Source organism: Simochromis diagramma, unplaced genomic scaffold, assembly GCF_900408965.1.
Source record: "Simochromis diagramma unplaced genomic scaffold, fSimDia1.1 OVJJ01000419.1, whole genome shotgun sequence".
In the NCBI taxonomy this organism is placed as follows: domain Eukaryota; kingdom Metazoa; phylum Chordata; class Actinopteri; order Cichliformes; family Cichlidae; genus Simochromis; species Simochromis diagramma.
The window spans coordinates 3,091,639-3,109,178 of NW_024387244.1; the positions used below are offsets into that span (position 1 = coordinate 3,091,639).

Below are 17,540 nucleotides of genomic sequence, written 5' to 3' on the forward strand. Positions count from 1 at the left end.
CTACTGAGTTGATTTTACTGCTTAAAAACGTGTAAAATTCAAGTAAAGCTTCAGTGTGTGCATGCAAGATTATCTGCTTAACTCAAGGATGCTGAACTAATATACTTCGGGGGGTAAACGTGGTGTTTGGCATGCAAACAGAGTGAACTGTTAATGCACACTCATGACTTAAAGCTCTACACACATGACTGCACGCAGACAGCAAACCTTGTAATGACTGGCGGAGGGGAAACATCCTGACTGCCTGGGGCATAAAGCACTGTGGCCTGGAGTCCTACTGATGTAAAGTCATGCTAATTTCGCTTCAGCCGCAGGATGCCTTGTAAAAATCTCCCTGGTTTTGTTGGGATGTAAATTCTGTCTTCTACCACGTGTGCTCAGTCCTAACTTATATAAAAGGGTTGGCTAATATGTTTACTTCTTAGCCATATTTTAATATCTCTCTTTTATATGTGTGAGAGGGGTTTGGGGGAAGAAAGATCTCAAGAGAAAAGGGCACCAAGTTTGTTGTGTGGGTGTGATTTAAGAAATGGGAGCTGGATATTCACGTGAGGCTGCTTTAGTTCATTTAAGTAAACGTTAATAATTAACCCCATCAGTCAATTCCTTCTGTTAATACATTTATCCGTTTCGGGAAATGGCATCTTCCTTCTTCCTTCGTATTTTAAATCTGAGTGCACTTTTTTCAGCTCCAATTAAAGCAGTAATTGAGTCGTCTCTACTGAACATACATGAAAGGCGTAACACTGGCAAAAGCACAAATAGAAAAAAACGTCTTCCTCCCTGTTTTCTGCGCACATGTGCGCAAAAGCTCGGTGCCTGGTGGCGATCGGATGAAGAGAAGAGCCAGACGAGGAAGCAAGGAGGAGGGATCAGGAGCAGTGGCGTGGTTTGACCGGAGTAAAGAGTTTATTCTGGATTCTGCGGACGCCTCCGTCACTGTTCAATCGGATGGTCTCTCTCTGGTCTTTATTTGATACCCAAATCAGTTATGTGCGCAAAAGGACGCAGAGCGTCAGAGGTGTGCTGCTCCGAAAGGAGTTTGGATAAAGTGGCGCTATAAGAAACTTACACACCTCCGCTGTCACTGTCATCGCAGCACAGGTACGAACCAGGATCCCGGAAGAACTCGTTGTACAGGTTACCCTTTGTTTTTAGAGTTACTTGTACGTTTCTGAGTGAACGAACTCAGATGGACTTGTTTACTTTATTCAAGAAAAAAATTATCTCTCAAAGTTTCTGATTGTAAAGTAAATTAGCGGAAAGAAAATGAAGGATCAGAAGAAGAAGAAGCTGTTCGTGGTGGTGGATGTGCTGTGCGTTACAGCTGGTAAGTTAACAACCTGTTCCTTTTATTTGGCACACGGACAATGCGCAAAAGTCGGCAGGCGTCGCTCGTAATATATTTGCGGCTACATCCGTTTCTTCTCATAATTCGCATTTTTTGTGTGTGTTTTGCACCGATAACAGCAGCTTAGGGTCTCTTGTAGTAATGGGAACTCAGCGGTGTTTGTTTATTTGCACGTTAAACTCAAGCGCGATTTTTTTTTAATCAGACAAAAGGTTTTCTGGCTGGCTGCTGATTTTAATCTCTGTTGCTGATCCAGCAGCTGGACTGCCACACTCGGGTCTGGCGCTAAATGAGCAGCCTGTCACTCACTTTGTTTATGGAGATCCGGGCTGGGATAACGTCCCGGCCTTAAATGTTGGTGCAATTTCACCATGGCAGAACATAAGAGGAAATCTCAGTGTCATCCTCCTCGCAAGCTTGCATGCTTCAACCTACTCACCAAAACTTTGCAGGACTTTACAGTGCCCCAGGAAGCTGAATATTTGTTTATGGAAATCTGATACGCATGTGTGCGCCCCGCTTATTCCACATATTTTGTCTGCCAGGAATCCTAAAAAGACTGCTCCCAACTTCCTACGTTTGGTGCATTTCTCGACATTTGACTTTCTGCTGCGCTCGGAAACGGATGTTCTGCGTTTAACTTCAGGCAGAAACAGTATTTTCTGCTGTAACCAATGAACTAATATGTATCGGATTCGTCTCCTCCCTCCTCTGGATAGGGTCAGAAAATGCACCATACTAACAAACATTGTAGTAACAGCTTTCCACACTGATGAGTGTCTTTTGACATTCATCTTCAAGGTATGGACCACGATTAGGGAGGAAACAATGAATCCATTATTGGAGATTTACACGAACTGTATGAAATTGCTTAATCAGTGCAGCTGTATCAATAACTCAATGCATTATAAAGATAATATTAATGTCACCGTATTCAGATTTGCATGATGAAAATAACCATGTACATACTGTACAGACTTTTGACAGACGTGTGAATGTTTTAATAATTAGCTGAGATTCAAAGGGGGTTTGTTAAAAACATATAAATACAGATGCCAAAATAAAAAAAATCACCGGGCTCAATAATCTGCCAAATGTTTTCATCATAAAGATAATGATTAGATCAACTTTATCAAACAAAAAAAAACAACAAACATAAAAACTCTGAGCTGACATGTCCAGAAGAAGTTGTTTTCAGATGCGGACACAAGGATAATATGCACATGTGGAATATACCAGTGTGGTGGGAGGTTGGTTCACTGTGTTAATGCCACATGAGCACGACAGCCATCTGTTTTGCAACTTGCTGGTGTTTGGCACCTTGTTTATCACTTGTTTTGTCTCAGTTTTACCGGTGAGGTACAAAAGAGGAAGGAGTTCAGGACAAAGACTTCCAGGGCCCCCACTCCATCCCGGGCTTTACAAAGAGCTTAGGAGTATTTTCCATCAGTGGGAATATCCACAGACTGCTGAACATGATAAGCCTTACCATTTGGTTGTCACAAGTCTGGGATTAATGTCTGGGTTGGGTTGGTCGGATGGTTGGTCAGATCTCGATGGATTATCCACCCTTTTTGCCTTCGCTTTCCCTACTGCCACCCATGTCATTCACCCAAATAATCGTCAAGTCAACCCCAAGTTTATGTGAGGTTTCCCCAGGCGTGTAATAACAACACGATAGAGCTTATAATTATGCTGACCATTAGCCTGTATGGAAACAGTGTTGAGTTGGGTTTCTTCTGCATTTTCAGACTGTTTACATTTCTTGAATTTGTGAGCCTTTCAAATCTGCCTTTTTCTTCTCTCTGGACTTTTGCTCAGCCGAAGAAATATGTCTCACATTCAGCAGACTGCCTTCATCTATCCTTTGTTCAGGAATCCAAAGGCCAAAATCAATGATAACATGAAAGAAAGATTTCTTTGGCATGCTCTCTATCTCTTTCACCCTGCCCTGCCCAGGTCAAACTACACTGATAACTGGTGGTATCATATGAATAGATGTGCCTCTGTCTTTTTTGTTGTGGTTTTTTGTTTAATACAGTCCACAACACAGTTACTGAGCACCTTAATGGATGAATGTGGTGTAAAATAGCTGGTTTGTGGCAGTTTACCGATGCCGTCCTACTCGAGGTCTGTCGTATTGTGTATTATTTGTCTAGTTTAAGCCTCGTGTCTCTTTTTCTTTTGTGAGGGACATTTGAGGTTGTTGTACTCGTCAAAGATCTACCTTGGTTTTGAATTTCTTGTTTATTGTGAGCTTCTGGCCTCGGTTCTTCGTCTATTCTTCCTCCCTTCCTCCCACTCTCCCTACCCCGTCTGTGTAAGTCTACACTCAGCACAAATAGATATTGGGTGTTGGCTCGAGAAAGGAAAGACCGGGTTTTAACCTCTCCCTGCCCACAGCTCTGCAGGTGTAACATGTATGTCACAGCTCACCTCATTTCATGGGTGCTCCTGTTGGAAAAACGAATGACATTTTGAATGGTGAGTAATGCGCTCGATAATACACCAGGCCAATAGACTAAATGGCCTCGGGGCGAGGCACTGCCAACGCATTCTTGTTTTCCCATGTGTCCGCTCGTTATTGTCTGTAAGATTGTGCCAAACCTGTTCTGTGTCATTGATTGCTGACCCACTTACAAAACGTGTTATGTATGTATTGTACAGTATGTAAAAGTTGATATTATGTAAAAGAAACATACCTGCATTTCTTAAAATGGTGTTAGAGTCCATCCATCCGTCTCTTCTGCTTATTCTAATTAGGGTCACGGGGGCTGGAGCCCATCTCTAAGATTTACAGTATTTTATAATTTTGTTTTCAGAGAATTGTATACTTATCACTTATCACTCTGCATTTGTTGGTTTCTTTTGCACAGCTAAAGAACAATGGCAGCAGAGTTTTTGATTTGCGCCTGGCCTGCACATATCAAGTTGTTCTCAGTATTTTATATGATCACAATCACAGTGACACATACAATAGCGCTTGCTCACAGATTCCCACGGCAGGAAAACTGTCAGACTTTCTACGCATTTCATTGCATTTTCTACTCTTAATGCACTCTGTCCCCTTGCTGTGTCGCTTGCCAACCCTGGTTAGTTTGTCGGTGAAGCCATCCAGCGGCGTCTCCTGGGAGCCGGGCCTCTCATGTGGTTTTTGTTGGTAAGACTGATTGGCTTGAGTTCTCAGAGCAAAGCTATGAAGATGCTTGATGGGAATGGTTTTCCTTAGGAGAGCCATGTCATGGAAACTGAAGCCCTTTTAAACAAACAGACACGTTCCACTCAGAGAACTTAGTTTCTTTATATTTTGGTTGCTGATATTCAAATTATTTTAAATCGTTGCAAGTGAGGTTGAGCGTGGAATTCAGGTATTTTATAGGCACACATTGATTATTTTTGACTGTTTGTTTCTACAGTTTTTTAAAGTTTTTATTTCTGTGTTCTTTTATGTAGCTCTGCCATGTCGACATCCAATATTCTATTTTTCTGTATATTTATTGATGTTTATTACAGGATACCCACTGCTCTTTGCAGATCTACGTTATTATTTTGGACTTTACCAGAGCTTAGCATGATTCACAGTTCAAAATAATCTTTGTTTTGGTGTAACCCCCCAATTCGTGCACTCTGGAATAAGCTCTATAAGCACTTCTCTCCTTAGGTAACCTTTTTTTCTGAATGATGAACAGCAGGTGTTTGGGGCTGCTGCTGCATATAAAACCTCGAGTATCAAAAATGTAAACAGTGCTGTTTGATCACTAGAAAAAGATACGAGCTGTAAATAAGCCAAACGCAGTTTAAAAGACATGTTTCTTGTTAATGTCGAGCCAAACTAGATTTTAAGGACTAATCCAAACAAGCTGAGAACGTATAAAGGCAACATCAAATATATACAGGATAAAGTACGACACAGCAAGGCAGCAGTTTATTTAGTAAGGTCAGGATTATTCATTGTAGCTGCACACATCAGACTGCCTTTTAACTCCTCCCGCAGGCCTTTCTGGTTTAGGTTGAAACCTGTGTGGCCTACTTCTTTGATCCCCTCCAAACCCAGACTCTTTGATTGCTCACCCAGATTTAGCTGCTCTCCCACTACTCGCACAGCCTCGCCTGCCGCCATGTCTCCTTCTGCTCTGCTTGAAGCTAAGCACGCGTAAATGATGGACGGAGTGAAACAGTGGGATTAAAAATAAAGAATGGACCACAGCAGCAGCAGGATTTGGTGTGACTGGTGAAGTTGGGCGTTCCTCATGCGAATTAGAATTCCAGAGGCCTACGCCGGCAGAGGTTGTAGGCTCAGCACATACCTTCCACATTAGTCAGTCCAGCTTGGAGGGGCGACAGTCAGAAGGAGAGAGAGCTATAGCTGGTTTTTTAACTGCAACACATCTTCTTGAGCATGACCTGCTTTGACATAAAAACATGTTTGAATTGGAGGGAACAAACGAAGGAGAGAAATTTTTTATTCAAAGGAATAAAAAGTGGAAACACTCCAGCTAAAAGAAAGGGGGGGAGCCTCCCTCTGTCCTCATCCACGCAGGCTGGAATTGGAAGCAGTCAGGAATTGAGTAAATGACTAAAGAGTGACACAGATTTCTAAGAAGCGGTGAAATGTAAGATGAAAGTAAAACAGTCAACAGGAAGAAAAGAAGGCTAGCAATACAATAAGAAGAAGGTGACCTTCATGCTGCAAAGGCAGGAAACCAGAGTGGAAGAAATTAGATGGAAGAGCAAATGTTCCAGCTACGACCCCGAAGGAAAGTCTTAGGCCCCGCAGGGCATCCTAAGGGCATGGGAACACCCATCTCACGCCACACACAGGCTATGCACTCTTTAGGTATGCATAATAAAAACCCAGACTGTATGTTTTTCAAATTAGGGAACATAATTGTCCATCTGTGTGGTTATGCAGGTGCAGCAAGTTATGTCAGAGAAACCACGGTGAGTAGGTGTCAGTTATTCTCAAACTATGACTTCCAGATAATCATGGCAGTTTGACTCAAGGGACTAAGGCCTCCAGAGCAGAAAAATGGACCCTGTACAGCAAATACATGTAGACATGAAAAGGAGGGAAGGGAAATGGAAGAAAAAGACCTAAGCTAGCAGAGGATGTGACGGGCCTTGAATGTCAGCACCAGAGTGCGATTGTGGTCCAAATGGTCCTGCATAATTGCACATCTACCAGCTAAATAAAGCATCGCCCAGTGAGGCCTCTATATTTACAACAGAGGGAGAAGTGTGTGGGAGGACACTGTGATCGAGTGAGTGACAGAAAGAGAAGAATGAATGGCTTTAAGCATGACAGAGAAACAGGGGGAGAGGATGTGATTCAGCAGCGGTGGAAAGAATGAACATGCTGCTGTTGTTCATGTATCAATTAATGCAGAAATCTCCCTCTGACTGAGCTGGATTCTTCAGACAGTCATTCTCAGTTACTCTCATGTAGCTTCATTTTGCTCTTGTATCCATTGTAGCAGTGGGAGTCACCAAGGTATTACTGCAAAGTGGAACCAAAGACTCTAAAGTGAACCTTCTTTAAACGGAGGCAGAAGGACTGCACATTAGAGGCTCAGGCAGGAGCGTTTCCTGGCCACATTTTCCTCCCTCAATCTTTGGAGGAAACATTCAAAAACAAGGCTTTCCGCACGCTAAAGAAATAAGTCTACTCTTTTTATTGTTACTTCCATGTATTCTGTGTTCTTTCAGATTTTCTCAACAGAAAAATCTCCATTAGAGTCAGAGACACTGCTCGGTCTTTAAGTGGAGGCAGCTCTGGAGCAATGTCAGTTTGGGTTGTGGGATTGTCTCGTGGTATGCTGGAGGCCTATTTTGTGTGCCGATGGGTCTAATTTTGTCTGAAAACTGTGTTGCAGTATGTCTGCTTTTCCAGAGACTGGCTGGTTTGTTTCTCGCAGATATTATACGCAGGGGGACTGCTCATGAGACACACTCGCATACGCACCTCAGGGCGTACCATTTATTTTGCCCATGAGAGCAGTCCAGACTCCTTACATCATTTTATTTCTGCCGTTTCCCCCCCTTTTCATCTGAGCTTCTGATTCATGACTTAAAAGTTAAAGGCAGGTGTCAGCTGAATTAGTGCTTCGTGGATGAAAACAGACATGAAAAATTAATACTTTTTTTACAAGTCAGAGGGGCTTTTTAAAGACCTGCAGGCTGACTTCATTCAGTCCATAAACCCTGTCCTGTTAAGAGGATTTAGTAAGCATTAAAAAACATAAAGATATTGAGCTGATGAGATGAATACATTTTTGCAGGCAGTAGAATAATGGTGATGATGGACGTGCAAAAGCTGTTTAGCCATGTGTGAATTTGTGCGATATTTCATTAGCTGGCACATCATTTTAAAGGTTTTTTCCCCCTTAATTCTTCTCCTGCTTTGCTGTGATTAATGGCCTGGTTCTATCATGCGACTCCAGCATAGAAATAATTATGTTGTACTGCTGCTTGACATTTACCATTCTGTGTTAGGTAAATAAACTTTTCTCTAGAGTTTGTCTAGGCCAACCTTATAAAAACCTTCAAACTTGGTGCTATGTATTCATGGAGGTAGGTTTCATTTAAACCTGACTCTGATTTTAGTGCAACTATTTTTTCCTGACTCCACAGAGAAATAAAAAGTAGTAGTTGTTGGGTTTTTTTTTAAGTTTGCTCCATTCTTTCCAGCTGGTAGCAGGATGCAGGATACAGATGGATAAGCTGCCACCCAAAAGCCACATCAGTAAATCTGCATCAGCGAGCTCCCCTGTGGTGCTTCAGACAGGATGTTAGTTAAATATAAGAGACTGTATTACACTACAGTTATCACAGACAGGATTTGGTGGCTGTAACAGGAAAATGTGTGGAATAGGACTTTAAAATCCTGGTTTACCACATCCTGCACACTGGAGTCCTGTGCTCATGCAGTGATTGGTGGGAATCTGCCACACAGTGAAAGGTGACAACCAGCTGCTGCTTGTAATGTTACTGGTCTTAGAAATAAAATAATAAGTGTACTTAAACTGCCTGTAGGCACTAAAACTACTTAAACATTTATGGCTGCTGCATGTAACAATAGTTGCATGTTCTGGGAAGTGTTTCTGATTGTTTTTACGCATAGTGGGAAAGCTTCCCACGTCCTCCCCAGGGTACTTTGATTAGAAAGACTAGTCTGGCAAAAGGCTTTTAAATAAAGTTACTTTGTGACTGAACACTGTCTTTGTTAAAGGTAACGTCTCTACTTTTTTTCCTTCAATGTTTGTCTAGTCTAAATCCAGCTCCATCAAGGCCAGGTCAGCAGGGGTCAATGCACAATCATGTGTTCATCCAATTGAGCACTATTGTTTATTCTGCTCTCAGCACAAAGCCTGTATTTTGCTGCTGCCTTTGCTCACTGAGCCCATAAAACCCTTTGTCCACAGGTGTGCAGGCGACATGTCTCTATATCCCATCTCATCCCGTGTCACCTTCGACATAGAGAGATAAGATCAAGTGCATGTTATTCTTCTTCTGTCGTCATACATGGCCTGTTGCTGAGAATACTGAACAATAGCGACGGGTATTTCTAAGAATTTAACCGAGTTGTTAAATGTACTGAAGTGACAGTTTTCGGGTCCACTTACAAACTAAGTAGTGCTTTTCTTTGTGACAGTGTTCATACATTTGCAGTAGGTTGTTCTCAGATATCTGTCACGAGGTGGAATCAAACATGGAATCAACAGAGCATTTATCTCAGCTGAATCCCAATCCGCCTTCCTCTTGTATATTTTCCTTTAGTTTCAGTCTTAATGGTCTCTCATCAGTCAGGCTCACTGGAAGTCTTCCTAGAAATATGTCAAGGGCAGACTTTTTTTTGTTTTTAAATGGGAGGGGTGCACAGTTCATTTACGCAGAAATTCAATGCTATTGGTGAGTGAACTTTTCAAGTTCTTGCGATGCTTTTGCATTGCTGTTTTTGTTGCATTTCGCATGCAGGCACTTGGTATTTTCACAGTGGGCCCAAGACTGTCTGCCTTCTATGGATAGCAGTAGTGGGTATTAGGGTGGAGAACACATTCCTTACTAGGGCTGGAACACCTGATCATTTCCAGCCATTTGTCAGTTGATTGTTTAGTCTTTGACTTCTCTAATGAATGTCAGAAATACCCGTAACCCTATAAAACTACAAATTTGCAGTGCCGTGTAAGGGACAAAAGATACCTATACCTGTGCATATAAGGCCTTTGTCTCACATATTGTCTAAATCTCCCTAGAGTCATTCTTCACCACTCTGCATTGTAGCCTTGAAAGGGGATCGCCAAAGACAGCTAGTAGAAGCTTGTTTTAATTGGGTCACATTGCTAAGATGTAGAAATAAGTATCAGCTGTTTTTCAGCAGTCTCATATCTTCAAGTCTCATTTGAGCTTCTGCAAATTTAACAGGTTTTTGATTCACATAGCAAAGAAGCAATTTGCAAAATGTATTCAGAAACTGTTTATTAGTTCTTCACATTCTGAAATGTGCCTGTTAGTGAGTGTCTGTTAGACAGAGGAAGATGGTGAGCGTGTGGTTTAGGAATTGAGTTTTCTGAACCTCTCGAGGACATCATGCATTCTCGGGGGAGCTGTAAGCAGCTATATTTGGGCTTATTTTGCACACAACCACATGCCTGCAGGAATTTGTGTACAGTTTTTTAACTGTTTATATTGTACACATGGGTATATGTCTGATGTCTGATCTTTTTTTTTTCTTTTTGCATATGCTCATGAATATAAAATCTATTTCCCACTGTGTATTTTTGCCTACATTTAAAGCACAAAATGTGTTTCTCCTTGTGGGTTGTTTTCATCCTTGTGAACTTAGCATTTATCCTTAGAAAAAAATTTCATCCCCCAAGTTAGGACATGAGGTAATGTCTGAAAAATACAGAAAAATAGCCAAATGTGTTTTTCTACCTCATTAGTCTTTGATTTTAAAGTACATTAACTTATGTGCCGCCCAATCACGGCCAAAGCCCAGGAACTTCTGTTACATCACAGTCGAACACCTATGCATCCATCTCATCCCAGCAAGAGTAAAATTTATCCAGATATGCAATTAGTCTAACATAATAAGACTGTTCATCTGGTTTGTTTTCCCTCCAGCGGCACTGCCTTTCATCATTATGACCATTGTCTCCAAGCCATACCAAAGAGGCATTTACTGCAATGATGACAGCATCAAGTATCCCCTAAAACTAGACACCATCACCCCCGGTATGCTGGCAGCTATCACCATCTGCTGCACTCTCGTCATTGTAAGTGTAACAGGACGTTTCATGACATTGTTCTAGCTGACTTTACTCATTTGACACGATTCTATGGTCTTTCTTAAATAAATGAATGCATTTTGCCAGAACTTGACAATAAGTTGATATAGAAGTAGGAGAAGACTTTTTATGTAATGGAGGAAAAATGTGGGGGGAAAAAACCCAAGAAATAATCTTTGATTTTTTTTATTCTCTCTCCTCAGATCTCATCTGGAGAGGCTTATCTGGTCTACAGACAGAGGATTCAGTCTAACACACAGTTCAATCAGTATATAGCTGCACTCTACAAGGTAGTAGGCACCTTTCTGTTTGGAGGAGCTGTCAGCCAGTCACTTACGGACCTTGCAAAGTACACTATTGGGCGTCCAAGGCCAAACTTCATGGCAGTATGTGCACCGAAAGTCTGCACAGGATACATGCCGGTGATCAACTGCACTGGGACTCCTGAGGATGTCACAGAGTCTAGGTAGGAGGGAAAGAACTTCCATCAGTTTCTTTATAGAGGAAACAAGAACCTCACACAAATTACACACAAAAAAATCAGACATTGTCTGTGAAAAGGAAGTCTAACACATATTTTACATGATATTGATGCTACAAAATGCTACTGTACAAATACCCTGTGTAAAGCAGTTACATCTGAATTGTGTTTTTTCTCTAGATTGTCCTTCTATTCTGGTCACTCCTCTTTTAGCATGTACTGCATGCTTTTCCTAGCGGTAAGTACAGAACGTGAGCTTCAAGAAATAAAACCCATCTCTCTGTACAGTTAAAAAAAATTAAACCTCTGGGCTCCTTTAAGAGCATTCTCATGCATTTAGATCTGTACTCAGAGACATAAAAGGGAAAAGTGGAGTCCAGGGGAAGAATGTAGTGAGACAAATGATCTGGAATAGTCTGCAACCCTTTTCCCAGCAATGATGAAGGCAAAGCACGAGCTCTGACCTGTCTTCCAGGCCTATTCAGCTCATTCCACTTGGCCCCATCTCTTTGTTTTAAAAGGCACCGCAGCTAGACAGCAAGCTCCAAGCAAAGCAGCTTTTATTTTTTTCAGTTCCAAAAAAAGAGCGTCCAGCTAGTGTCCATTCCTGTCTTTGGCGCTCTCTGTTTTGCCAGGCATATGCTGCAAACAAACATAGAGCTCAGCTGTGACATCCAGCCCTTGTCCTCTGGGCTGCCTTGAAAGAGTATGCTATAGTGCTGAATGCAGCGTAGCCGTACGGCAGGCGGACGGTGGTGCGATGCCAATTTTTACACCTTTAACAGCAGCCGAGCAGAGTTTTTAACTATTGCCAGATTCATATTTTGTTGGCATCGGTGCTCTCCAGCATAAATGGGGTTTGAGTCTGTGGAGAACATAAATTAGATTTGTACTCAGCACCTTTTTAAAGTTAAATCTAATTTGAGAGGTGCCAGCTACTGTTTTCACTGCAAACTCAAGCACCAAAGTCATAGCCTTTTTTTTAAAGGATCCAACCAGTATCTTGATCGTGTTGCAGTTTAAGCACATTTAGAAATGGCAGAAATTTCCCTACTTTACTGTTTTGTTAGCATATCACATTGCAGTTATGATGTATGATGCAGTATTGCCATAATATAACTGGTGACTATGCTGTTATGTATTGGTGTGATAACCTTTTTAGGTTCCAGCAGTGCTAATAGCATCATTGCTCTCTTTTTCCTCTCTGTTTCCACCTCCAGCTTTACGTGCAGGCGAGATTTGTGGCAAAGTGGGCCAGACTTCTCCGGCCCACCATCCAGTTCTTCCTGGTGGCCTTCGCGGTTTATGTGGGTTACACCCGAGTCTCTGATTACAAGCACCATTGGAGCGATGTGCTGGTGGGGCTGCTGCAGGGAGCGCTTGTTGCTTTGCTAAATGTGAGTCTCCACGGCAACGTCCTACAAGATAAATGCTACAAAAATTAGTGATTTTATAGTAACACAGCCATTACTTTTAAAAGCTTACGCCTGGGAACTTTTGCCAGTTTTTCTTTTTACTTCTCCTCTTGAGAATTTATGATTACAAGGAGACTTTTTTTCATTACATTTTTTGCACCACCAGCTTCCTACCTGATGACATATTAACTTTGCATCTTAGTCCTGTGGTTTCCAAGTGCTGGAAAGGCAAACACGGGTGTGACCGTCTAAATCATAAAAATGACATTTAGTGGAAACGTTAGCAGAATAGCTCAAAACATATATTTTATTCCCAAAGTTAAAAGCCATGTAGAGAGGAAGCATGAGTAGAGTGAAGTGTGACAGCAGCATGGTGTGTCTTGATACAAACCCACATACTCACAGCTGGCAGGTAACAAGTCCATTCACCTCCTTCATCCAGCTGGGCTTCTTTATTGTTTGGCCACTTCCCTGTTATGATTGAACCACTGTCAGCTCTGCCTCGTGGAAATTCTGGAGTGGTAGAGCGTGTGTTTGTGTGTCTGTGTGTGTCCATGCATGATTAATTGGGATGTGAGCCTGCACCTTTGGCCTTCACAGTGCTGCGCGCAATTAGAGACCCTCCTGGGCATAGGATTTTATGGTCTGCAGGGGTTGTGCCTGCTCTCTGTGTGTTCCTCTCTGATGTGTGTGAGAGTCTGCGTTAGTGTGTCATTTAACAGCTGTTCACAGTCCTCTCCAGACACGTGTAATCACAGTTTCCAGCTCTGCCCGACCTCCTCAGTGTCCCTTACTTGTTTATACTCCAATCTCTGTAGCACAAATAATTTTCTAAGTGACCTGCAATCTTGTCTGGCTTCCTTTTTTTGTCCCCTCTTAATCTCTCCTTTCCTCTCCTCTGCAGGTGCACTTTGTGTCGGATTTCTTCGAGAAGTGTCCTAAACGTTCCAAGAGGCCGGGCACTCGCGATGGTGAGGAACCAGAAAGGAAACCCAGCGTGCAGATTGCAGACTCTGAGAACAGCAACCATTACAACTACCACAGTCGTGGCACTGTGTGATAGTGGACTTAGGAACAAAGACTGCAAACCTGCAGACCACAAACCTGTGTGATAGCGTCAAATCCAGGGGCTTCAACCTGGCTAGATCAGGTAATAACCTGGGTTATATGCAATCCTGACTCTTCAGGATGCCTTCTGTCCTGGAACTGTGTCAAATTTTAATGTTTTGGTAAGTTTTGCAATCGGCCCTTTGTATTTGTGTTTTAAAAAAGAAAGGAAAAGCTAGACTTCTGGCCTGTAACTTTCAACCTCTTTTCTCTGCATCAACCACTCACTTTCCACCTGCTCCACTGGACTGAGGGATGCAGCCCATCCCTAGGCACCTGAGACACAACCATGACACTTTTCTCCTGTAAGAGAGAAAGAAGCATATTTTCAAGCTATCATTATTAACGGTAAAGCAAAAAAAAAGCTGCATTAACTGAAACATCACAAACCAAATGCAACATGGGTAACATTGTTACCTGTGTTAGCAATGCAGGTTTCAATAGCTGTAAGCTTCCAGTGTCTTTTTCCAGCACACTGACAAAATAATGTCAGATAAAAGTCTCTCTGCACTTGGGTTGATACATATTCTACTTTCTTTACTCATTACTTGCAAATTAGGGTTGTTATTATTATACAGTATGCATGTTATCTGTTCCAGAATGGATCAGTGACAGCACCTAGATTTCAGTTATACAGAGCGAATGCAGTGATAACCTAAAAGTGCCTGAAAAGTGCCAAAAACTGCACCAGAATCTGGGCACGGTTTCAGAATTCAAAGCAGCTATTTCACTTCCAGTGAGTTCTTTAATTTTAATTCAAACTACACCGATTAATGGAGCTTTAACATTAGAGTGTATTTTTTGATTCGTGAAAGTAGAAAACCAAATTTGTCTAGAATAATTGTAACGAGAAGAATGTTCAGGCAGGAATGTTTCTAAGTGTTGGTGGATTCATGTCATTTTATTGGACCTACAGTAGAAGAATACTGAATTTCTGACTGTCGGTTAACTTATTTTCCTATATAATGCCATCCTGTTGACAGCATGTCTCAAATCGTGGAGTCCGTGTCACCTCGTTCAACAGAAATCTATGGATCTTGCTGCCTGTTCGATAAACACATTTTTAAAATGCTTGAGTAAATATTACCCGAATTAACAATGTTGTTATAATTTGTTATTACATTGCTGATTTTGTGGTGGTTTTTCTTGGGCTCTGGCGAAAATCTTATTGGCATGTGGCCCTAAAAACTCCTGAAACGTTAGCTATAGACCATCCAGAGCTGCTTACATGAGCTGTAGAGCCGGTTAACCAACGTGGGAAACAAGAACATCCAGTAATGTTTCATAACTGCCGTACAAACAGATCTCTGTCTCTGCTAGAACAAACATTTTGTTCTTAAAGTGCTAGACAGGTTTACCAGCTGACAACACACTAATTAGATTAGTGCTCATTCATATTGGCAGACTTCACTAACTGTCATGTGATATCACTGATTTCATTACGTTTAGCATGAAACTGAGCTAAGGTGAGGACACATCGAATCTTCAGCTTTTAGGCTCATGTCCAGACTGGAAAGTTTCTGAAATGTAAACATGTAATTGTGGATTAGATTAATGATTTGTTTGATCACCTATGTGAAATGGACTGCAGCAGCAGACACCATTGATGCCTGTAGATTTTATTTCTGCTGGACTTGATGTGTCATACCACTACTATACAATCAATCAAATATTAAGAAACGTTGCCTCTATCTTGTGTCCCTTTTCCACTTTTTTTTCTAATTTTTTGTTAGAAAAAAAAAATTTGTTTAGCAAATAATAATCAAAGATGGACGAGACAGCCATTTTGAAAGTGGTTAATAAGTTATTTTGAATATAAAATGTTCTTTATGTACTTTTATAAGGTTGGAAGTGCCAGCTCTAAGGTTTTTTGTGCAATCACCCCAGCTTGCCACTATGAGCCACAAATACTGTATCCATGAATGCTATGAGACATGTTTTTAAGTTTTGTGAAGTACGTGTGTGTTTATACACCTATATTTGAAATAAATAACAGACAACAACAAAAAGAATGATTAATATATAAATTGTATGCTTTTATTTCAAATGTAGGGATGTTTTAGTCTTACCTGTACAGTGTGCTTTGGCCCGGGATTTCTCAGACTGGTGCCTGTTGGATTTGCTACACAAACAAATCCAATTCCAGGTCCAAACGGATGCCAGATGCCTTGGCAGGGCTCTTAAATGGCTGCTGTAATGATGAAGAGTTACATACCCAGCTGTGTATTTGAAGCTTGTAACACTGCTCTGGTTCCACTTCAAACATTGGTCCATGTTCCTTTTCCCCTTCCTGTGCTGATGAATGGTGTGCATAAGGTCTCATGTGTAGATCTTGTACAGTGTATAAACAAGCACAGGGATGATGGACAATAGATCAGACAGACCACAAACCTGATAGGCTGATGGACTTGGTGAGAAAAGAACACGGAGGGAATCTTAACTGGCAGCGACTGTGAGGCCCCAAAGCTGTGCTGTAGTGGGGGTGGGGGTGGGGTATCCTATGGCAAACCTTGGTCCACAGGGATTTCCACACATTTAAAGTGCACATTTACAACAAGAAGCATCTGGAAGTGGTTGCACAGATGTGCAATGCTCTGCTTGTGCTTGCTACTTATATCTAAAGCATGTGTATATAACTCAACCTGACGAATGGCAGAAAATGAGGATGAGGGTGTAGAGGTATCACGGTGTTCGACTCCCCTCGAGCTTTTTGGAAACTAAAGTTCTCAGCTGGCGATAAGTCTCCATGTGTATGCTTTATTGGTTTAATACTTTAGATTTGATACTTCTGTTTATATATCGACTTGTGCCTGTGGTTCATGTTGTGTTTGCTTGTGTGTAACCTATAGATTATGTCTATAGTCTTTAAAGCAGCAAATTTTAAATAAAGTTATAATTTACACTTCAAATGTATTGTTGGAATGTATCTCTTTAGCATGACTGATGTTGCAATACAAGCAGAGCTGGCTATGAAGAGCGTTAACAATAAGATTTGAAGCTTCATAGATTTCATATATAATATAGATATTGCCATGCTTTATAAAGGCATTACTTCAGGTTTAGGTTGCTGAAGAGAGTTATGTGAAAGGAGCTTGCAAAGAAAAAGCGACTGGACTTCTTTTAAGTTGCTTGAAGACGTTTCACCTCTCATCCGAGAAGCTTCTTCAGTTCTAAGGTCAAATGGTGGGGAGTCCCAGATTTAAACCTAGTGGGAGTTTCCCCCCACAGAGGGACAAAAGGACCCCCTGATGATCCTCTAATTGCCTGAGCCAAGGTGTGAAACTGGGTGTGGATCCCAATCAGCCAGCAAGAGAGTTATGTGAAAGAATCACAGGGTCACATAAAGGTACTGAGCCATAATTCTAGCTCTAGATACTGTTAATATTTCACGTGTTCTCAGTATTATATAGGCCAGTTTTGACTCAAGAATTACTAATAATGATTGTGTGTAATTTAATCTTAAATTAGAGATCTATTTGAAATATTAGATATTGAAATGTCAGTCCCTCTGACTTTAGTAATGATTGATCCTTATTTAAAGTTTCAGAGACAAGAGATGGCATCTATCATTAAATTTCCCAAACCAATTCAGTTTTATTTATATAGCATCAAATCACAACAACGGTTGCCACGTGCTTTATATTGTAAGGACCCTACCATAATAGAGAGAAAACCCCAATTAACCAAACAATGAGCACTTGTTGAAGGAAAAACTGAATTTTAACAGAAAGAAACCTTTTCTGCCAGAGGTTTGACGGCGTGACAAAAGACACATTGTGAAAAAGAGATTAATAATAGTAATTAAATGCAAAGTGGTGTATAAATACATAGTGAGGGAAGAAGAAGCTCTCAGTGCATCAGGGGAAACCCTCAGCAGCCAAGACTTATTGCAGCATAAC

General features: G+C 41.3%; 1 protein-coding gene across 1 annotated transcript; it reads left to right on the forward strand.

The window, feature by feature from the left end:
• The first annotated feature begins 823 nt into the window (after positions 1 to 823).
• Positions 824 to 16,550, forward strand: plpp2b (phospholipid phosphatase 2b). The gene is made up of 6 exons (XM_040052832.1): positions 824 to 1,330; positions 10,475 to 10,626; positions 10,842 to 11,104; positions 11,300 to 11,357; positions 12,340 to 12,516; positions 13,439 to 16,550. Exons 1-6 carry the CDS (start codon positions 1,270 to 1,272, stop codon positions 13,592 to 13,594), a joined length of 867 nt encoding a protein of 288 aa, XP_039908766.1. The 5' UTR covers positions 824 to 1,269; the 3' UTR covers positions 13,595 to 16,550.
• The last annotated feature ends 990 nt before the right edge of the window (positions 16,551 to 17,540 follow it).

Bases quoted from the DNA above. Each gene is read 5' to 3' on its own strand.
- plpp2b (XM_040052832.1), top strand. From the start codon at position 1,270: ATGAAGGATCAGAAGAAGAAGAAGCTGTTCGTGGTGGTGGATGTGCTG. The intron at 11,358-12,339 runs GTAAGTACAGAA...TTCCACCTCCAG, and splicing joins ACTGCATGCTTTTCCTAGCG to CTTTACGTGCAGGCGAGATT. The intron at 12,517-13,438 runs GTGAGTCTCCAC...TCTCCTCTGCAG, and splicing joins CGCTTGTTGCTTTGCTAAAT to GTGCACTTTGTGTCGGATTT.